General features: G+C 41.3%; 1 protein-coding gene across 2 annotated transcripts; it reads left to right on the top strand.

Moving 5' to 3' along the window:
- Positions 1-3,661: 3,661 nt before the first annotated feature.
- Positions 3,662-7,957, top strand: LOC136509122 (uncharacterized). Of its 2 annotated transcripts, XM_066503927.1 has the most exons (12): positions 3,662-3,779; positions 4,261-4,682; positions 4,777-4,857; positions 4,947-5,069; positions 5,177-5,421; positions 5,510-5,716; positions 5,827-5,919; positions 6,298-6,399; positions 6,497-6,898; positions 6,975-7,082; positions 7,178-7,363; positions 7,701-7,957. In XM_066503927.1, the coding sequence occupies exons 1-12, from the start codon at positions 3,685-3,687 to the stop codon at positions 7,710-7,712; spliced, it is 2,076 nt and encodes a 691-aa protein (XP_066360024.1). In that variant the 5' UTR covers positions 3,662-3,684; the 3' UTR covers positions 7,713-7,957. The 2 variants fall into 2 exon arrangements, with proteins under 2 accessions (XP_066360024.1, XP_066360025.1); XM_066503928.1 differs by lacking the exon at positions 5,827-5,919.
- Positions 7,958-8,163: the final 206 nt, after the last annotated feature.

The following is an 8,163-nucleotide window of genomic DNA, read 5'->3' as shown; positions in this document are numbered from 1 at the left end:
TTTTCCTTTGCCTTTACATCCCTACAATTAACACCAGTATTCCACAGCGCCTTCAACTCATCAATGAGGGGCCTCAAGTAAACATCAATATTCATTCCAGGAAGTTTTCTTGCCAGGTATCAACATCGACATGATCCAATAAGATTGTTTCTCATACAACCAAGGAGGCAAATTGTAAGGTATTAGGATAACAGGCCAACAACTGTAAGTAACATTTTGCATACCAAATGGGTTGAAGCCATCAGAAGCAAGACCCAGTCGAACGTTACGAGCTTCTTTAAATCATGGAAACATATTGTCCACGTGCTTCCATGCCCTGGAGTCAGCAGGATGACGTAGTTTGCCATCATCTATTCTTCCTTCCTCATGCCAACGCATTTCTGATGACGTGCTCTCTGACATGTACAATCTGCGTAGCCGAGGTGTGAGAGGGAAGTACCGAAGGATTTTGACTGGGACACGACGACGTTTCTTATCATGACCATCGTTCACATGGCCATCACCACGGTCATCTGTTTTCCACCTAGATGCTTTACATTTGGGGCATATATCCAGCTTCTCATATTCCTTCCAAAATAACACACAATGATTCTCACAGTACCCCCTCCAATGCTTTGTTACTTATCCCATACATGCACTTAACCTGGAAAAGTTCCACAATAAAAGATATCTTTGTACCATCTTCGCAACCTGGATATAATTCCTTTTTTGCCTCCTGTAGTAACTTGAAGAAGACCTTGGCTTGCTCGTTCGGCTCGTCTTCATCACTGATCTCTCCTCGTATTTCACCTCTGATTAGGGATTTAATCAAATTACTGGCCTCATCATCTTCACTCGGTGCGCCGCCTTCTTCATTGTCTACTCCAGAATCATGTGGTGCACCTTCATCATCGTTCTGTACTTGTACATCTGCTGCTGCTAGGTCGTCATTGTGTACTTGTACATCACTAGGTCCTGCATCTTCATTGTGAAAAACCACATCAGCTGAACCTTCCCCTTCCATTATAAAACTTTCAGCAAACCCTGTTGAAAGGACAAATTCAGCAAACCCTGAAGCACAGCCTGTGTTCTGTGTGACATGCATAGACATTTACGGCACGGACATGCTGCAGTTCCACCCCTCGAAGTGCCACTATATGTCCTGTCCAAAAACTGCATGAATTTGTTCTGCCACTCGGTTGAAGAACGAGGCAAGCGCATCCAACTCCTATCATCGCCTGACATCTGCGTGATGAAGATGAACGATGATCACCAATTTAGCCAGCGTATTTACATACATAATTGAACTATATATGTGCAGCCCATAGTGATCTCGTACCTTTCGCCGCGAGGACGGCTTGTCTGATTGATCGATCGACGTGGAAATCAGGGCAGAAATTAGCTATACTCTACCTAAATTAATCACATTACAGCACAATTAGCGAGCTATATGGTAATACAAATTAGACATCGGAGGCTGGGAGCTTTTGATTCTCATACCTTCAAAACTGATTCTGTGATCCACGGGTTGCACCTCTATGGAGGTCCGAAGGGCAGTGGAGCGGAGGTCGGAGGAGTCCAGATGCCGAGCAGTGGCGGCGGTCGCCCTCACCCCCGTGTGCAGCGCCCCCTGAGGATCGCGACTCCACCCTCGTTCGCAGCGCCCCCTGAATCACCCTCGTGCGCAGCGCCCCCTGAGGATCCCCTGAAGAAGCGAGTCAGGCAGGGACGGACGGGGTGGGCTGTGGGCAAGCGGCCATGCCCTGCGTCCGAGCCGCACGTATACCTGAAGTATTCTCCTATGTACTGCGGACCGTCCGTGGAGTTCAGAGGACCGTCCGCTACAAGTGGCGGACCGTCCAGATCATTTGGCGGACCATCCGGTGGGTTGGTAGGCAGCGCATCAGAAAATTTTGGCTAAGTCCACCACACGCATCACGATTCATGAGATCGGAGAAGCATGCATGCAGCTCGATCGGCATAAGATGGATATATAAAATTTTGGCTAAGTCCCTAAATTTACCATGAGATGGACATGCTGAAATTTTTACCATGACTTGGACATTGTCAAATTTGATTTTTACCGTGGGACAGACATATGCAAAAATGGCTAAGTCTGAATTTTTGCTATGACTTAGAGACTAGAATTTTACCATGACTTGGGCATTGACAAATTTAAAATTTTACCATGACTTGGATATTGAGAGTTACATGTAGAGTTACATGTAGAGTACAGAGTACTTTCCAAGAGTTACATGTGTAGTTTTTCCTAGTCATCTAAGAGTTACATGTAGAGTACAGAGTACTTTCTCCTCTAATACTACTAGTTTTTTTACTAGGGCCAACTTTCAGAGTACTTATCCAACTTATCCCACTAGTTTATTTACTTTTAAGAGACCTCATAGGAGTTGGTCAAGCCCAAACCTATGAAAAGATAGCAACAACCAACTCGCACCCACTCAGACATGTCCCACCAGGCCACCATAACCCATCATGTGTAGTTTTTCCTAGTCATCTAAGAGTTACATGTAGAGTACAGAGTACTTTCTCCTCTAATACTACTAGTTTTTTTTACTAGGGCCAACTTTCAGAGTACTTATCCAACTTATCCCAAACTAGTTTTTCTAAGATGGATAAGTACTCTGAAAGTTGGCCCTAGTAAAATTTTAAATTTCTCAATATCCAAGTCATGGTAAAATTTTAAATTTGTCAATGCCCAAGTCATGGTAAAATTCTAGTCTCTAAGTCATAGCAAAAATTCAGACTTAGCCATTTTTGCATATGTCTGTCCCACGGTAAAAATCAAATTTGACAATGTCCAAGTCATGGTAAAAATTTCAGCATGTCCATCTCATGGTAAATTTAGGGACTTAGCCAAAATTTTATATATATATCCATCTCACGGTAATTTTTTATATATGCTATCACTTATTTGTAATGAAGTCAAATGTGGGTGCAACTTAACTTCATCATGCCACTCAATATGCTACACTTTATGGGTTTATCTACCAATTTATCAATGCATATCGTTTATACTCAATTCCATGCCCTACATATATACCATTCACGTGGTTCACTTATGCAGAAATCCTTCCCACACTTGGCATGAGTGAGAATTAGGGAGAACAAAAGAAACTTATATTACTTTGGAAGTTTGAGTCATCTAGGGACTGAGTGGCACCAAGAAAGCAATGTTGGCTTCATCGAAATATGTATCCAGATGCAAAAGCAAAATTTGATTGAGTCCAGCAGTGTTTCATAGAAGTTTGGGTGTCTACTCTTGGCGGACGGTCCGTGACGAAAAACTCTCGCGCCCTTTTATTTCGCGACTTCCTCATCTACCACGTCGCCGCCTTTTATTTCGCGACTTCCCGTTTCCTCCCCCCACGCCGCCCCCTTTTATTTCGCGACTTCCTCATCTACCACGTCGCCGCCTCCACACGGTTAGGGTTTTTGGATTCCACCAAAGAGAAGTCGAACATGACGACAACTCCAACGAGTGGAACACCTCCGTCCTCGACGTCGATGCGCACACCTGCAGGAGCGGGGATGCCAACAACTCCAGCGGCGGCGGCGGCGGCGGCGACGCCGACAAGTTCATCCAGACCCAACGCCACCATGTCCCTTTTTGGGGCAACACGTTCGTCCGGGATGCCAACAACTCCGGCAGCGGCACCGGCAAGTTCATACAGACCCAACGCCACCATGTCCCTTTTTGGGGCAACACGTTCATCCAGGTCGACAGCAGCACTTGGTGATCAACAAGAGAGCTCCCTGCCAATCAATGAGACCAATGATAGGTAACACATATTTTTGGATTCAACATCTCGGGTTTAGAGTTTTAGATATATAATCTTGAAAATGTTCTGGGAAAAATGTAGCCTAAGAGCATCGACGCTGCAGGGACATGCAGGAAGCAGTGCGCCATGGGGATAATGTAGATCGAATGCCTGGGATTAATGATATGTAGGGATTAATGAGTTTGGTCTCTGTCCATACACATAGTATACATATTTCTAATTTAGAATGGGACTGTAAGCATTTCCTATCAATTAAGCTAAGAAGAACAAGTGTGCAATATTTAGTGTTTCCTAGTATAAATATTTTTTTGGTTTACTTTAATTTCAGTCATGGGGGTGCACATATAGTTCAAATAAGTGGCACTAAGTTTTAATTACTTTCTCTGTCTGTACACATACTATATGTACACTGGTTTCCTTTTAAGTATATTGTTGTATCATCACTAGTGCTTAAGTTTGATACTATTGTAATATTTGGCAGCTCGGATCAAACATGGACTCTCTATTTCACTTGCGAGGGATTGCCGGGGGGGCAAGAGTCTTCTACTATTAGAATCACTAGGGCTGATCTCACCCTGAGTAACTTGCTTGCAATGAAATTACAATTGGGGTATAGGGTAAGGGACTATTTGTACTACAAGAGGAGATGTGGTAATGCAGCAACATTACACGAAATCGAAGAAGAAGTCAATGCAGATGCTATGATAGCATGTAATGAGGAGGAAAGACAGGTCAGACTATTGCTGTCCAAGGAACAAAAAATAGACCAGAATGTGAACATAACACCCTTGAAAGTACTTGGAAGGAGACCCATTAGGGAAGAGAATATAGATGAAGATGAGGAGTCAATTGATGCTTACAAGGAATGGTTGCACGTCATGCATAAGGAAAACCGATTCATGGGTAAGTGTTATGTTGGACTCCTATATATTTCAAAATTGTTGTATTATTTTATATTGGAGAAGCCTTTGTACTAATATTAGCTTGGCTGACCCAGATTTGAAAGATATCGACAGGGATGACACCACCAAAACTTACAAAGAATGGTTAAGGGTGCAAGGACAACTGAATGATATTAGTAATATAACATCTGTCCCTACATGTCTATTGTTAATATTCCTTCACAAACATATCATATCTTACACAAGTGACCAATATTTTCTGCAGTGGCATATGTGGACAGTAATCATCATACAGATGTAGTACTTTCAAGTGAAGATAGCAACCCCACACCGCCAGTAAACAGACCATCTCATGCTCGGCGTTTCATTCCACAGGGAGAGGGAACTAGTAAGTAATGAATATTTTCAATTTATTGTGAGGTTCAGTTAATTTTAAACTATGTCAATAGTTTTTTAAGTGTTTTGCTTTGTATATAATTGTTTTTCATGGACAAGACTCCAAAAAGAGGAAGCCAAGAGGTAACTTGAAAGGATGGACAGCAACAAACAAGAGAACTAGGGAGGCGTCTCAGAAGCTTAGCATCCAGTTCTCTAGGCTTGGAGGACCTGTAGGTTCAAACAAACGAATATTTGTTGATGAAATAACACTGTTCACGAGGAAAAGAGCACCTCTCATCGGAGTAAGAACATGGAGAGATATCCATGTGGATGTCAAAATTGCAATAGCAAACGATGTGCTGGTAAGCTTCTGTTATCCATGTGGATGTCAAAATTTCAATACCAAATTATTGTTTAAGAAGTAATTTATTTAGGCTTTACCTTGAGCAGGCTAAGTGGGACCTTGAGGATAACGAGGCGAACAGAATCAAGATATGGACGGTGGCTAATGACCGTTACAAAGGATGGCGATCTACATTTAGTGCTACCTACAAGGCGTACACCACCTATGAAGAGAGAATGAGACATAGGCCAGAAGAATTAGACATTGTTGAGTGGCACTATCTGGTGTCGTATTTTGGCACCGAAGAATTCCAGGTTTGTTCCCAATTTTTAAAAAAACTTGCCAATTCCACTTCTGACGTCAAGGTTTATGTTTTGCGCACTGCTGATTTTATAAAAATCAAATCATTGCTGGTTCTGTGCAGAGGATTAGCAATAAGAATTCTCAGAATCGGCACAATCGACAGATACACCATGTTACAGGATCAAAGGGTTTTTCTCAATTGAGCTATGAGAAGGTAAAAAATTCTGTCACAAGGTTTTCCTTCAGGCATTTTTTTATGGTTTGTGCTTGTGCCCCCGAATGACAATGACATGATATTGTTATAACCTATATAGTCTTTGTATTTGATAGAGATATTTAGCCCACTGCCCACTACAAAAAAATATATTTTGCATCCTTGTATACAGAAAGCTGAAAAGTACTAAAACTAATGTGTGCCAACAAAAAGAAGAACTTGGATTCCTGTTCTTTTTCAATAGCAATAAATATTTCTGTTATCTTCTGTTTTTAAATTCGTGGTGGATATCTTCCTGATCTTTACAGTTTATAAAAGCTTCTACATTTCACTAGATTATGAAATATGGCTAATTTTTTTACATTCTTGCCTAATTAGAGGGACCAACTAACTGGTGAAGAGCCAAATGATATGGAGCTTTTTATGATGACCCACCAACAAAATGGACAATGGACAAGCGAGGAATCTAGGGAAGTCTATGTGAGTATTAAACAGTTTTTACAACCCTTATTAAGTGATGCAACTGTCCTCGCTTAGAATTAAAGTTTTAATTAACTAAATGTCTTTGCTTTGTTAGGACAATGCAACCAGGAAGATTATGGAGCTGGAGTCAAGGCCTGACGCAAATGTCGTCTCAGACTTGGAGCAGAACCAGATTTTCCAATCAACCTACAAGGAAACGAGAAAAATCAAATCAAACAAGATGCATGCTAATGGTTACCTTGCAAGGTACCCAACTAGAAAGGAGCTACTATCGGAGGACTACCAGCGCAAACTGCAACAGGAGGAAGCCCTCATTGAATCGTTTGGACGGCTGCAAGATAGACTAGAAGCTCAAGAAGTTGAAAGGGAAGCCGAGAGGCAAGAACATAGGCGTCAGCTTGAACAGATGAACAAGGAAAGGGAGGCTGATAGAGAAGCACTTAGGCAAGCTATGTTAATGTTGCAAGCAGCCCAACAGCAAGCTTCAGTACAAAAGGTAATATTAACAACATCTATGTTCTCATAGTTTATTGAACTGAAAATCATGATCTTGAACCCAATTCGAAATGCAGGCTAGCACAATTGTGGAGCCAACTGAAAATGTTGCTGCTGCTGCAACAATTGAGGGGACACAAAATGTAACAACTACAATGGGAGAACACATGATGCATAGTCAGCAGGTAGTTTGATGATAATTGAAGAATGTTTAATTGTAACATGCATGTCATATTCTTGTCAAGGGGTGTAATTTTTACCACCAACCATTTATTTTCAGGTTACCCAAGAAACCAGCCAGCCAGAACAACAACCCCCTTCTTCCGCAGCTGAAGAACGTCTCACTAGAGGGCGCATGACTAGAAGTAATTTGGCAGCGAATTCGGGTGCTGTTTATACTACAGCAAAGCAACTGAAGGAAACTGCGGCTAGGAAAAGATCTGCATTGTCCAAAAAGAATACACAGGTACTATGTGAAACCTTTTATCTCTCTTTGCATTAAAAAGGAACATATAGTCCTTTTGGAGAAGTACATAGCTATTCTTTTGTTCTGCTCCTAAATATGGTCCAGGCTTAGTTTCCTCTTGCTGATTAGAAATATATATGGATGTGTTTGTGCTCATAAAATGTCTTGGGAGGCAGCTGCATGTATGTTTATATTTGCTTTACGCTTCAAAGTTCATGGTTGATAGTACTGCAGCTCACAGAACTCTAGTACTGCAGCTCGTGTTTTGCTTCAGTGTTCAATTAGCTTTGCCACCACTAGTCTCAGTTTAACTAATGCATGTCAATGATTTTTTCAGGAGGAATCTTGAGTTTGAGAAGGAGCATGCGAATGGTGGGACGATGGCCAACATACATATCAAGGGAACCTTCGCTGCTACAGTAGACATTAGTCTTTTGATTCGAATGAGTTCAAACAGTTGTCTGTGCTTAACACATTATTATGTGTTAAGCTATCTACTTGTGTTCTCATTTAGTTTGACACTCGGTGTGTTTTGTTAAAGATTTTGTATGAACAAATTATATTTCGTTTTAATGGATGTCGATGCTTCCTTCATTATGTATTTGTCGTTTTGCGATTATTAATTTAAGCTACCAAACAAAGTGTCGCAACATGAATTATTAATATATTAATCTGGCGTTGCAATATATGATGGCACATATAACAATCACATTTAGTCGTGGCAATAGGTACGATAATCATGGCAATAGAGAAACTATCTCTTGCAACTACAAAAAGATGACGGTGGCAATAGAGGAATC

The sequence above is a fragment of the Miscanthus floridulus genome, chromosome 15 (genome assembly GCF_019320115.1).
Source record: "Miscanthus floridulus cultivar M001 chromosome 15, ASM1932011v1, whole genome shotgun sequence".
Lineage (NCBI taxonomy): Eukaryota > Viridiplantae > Streptophyta > Magnoliopsida > Poales > Poaceae > Miscanthus > Miscanthus floridulus.
The sequence above is the reverse complement of the archived record's forward strand: the minus strand, read 5'-3'. Positions and strand labels throughout refer to the sequence as shown.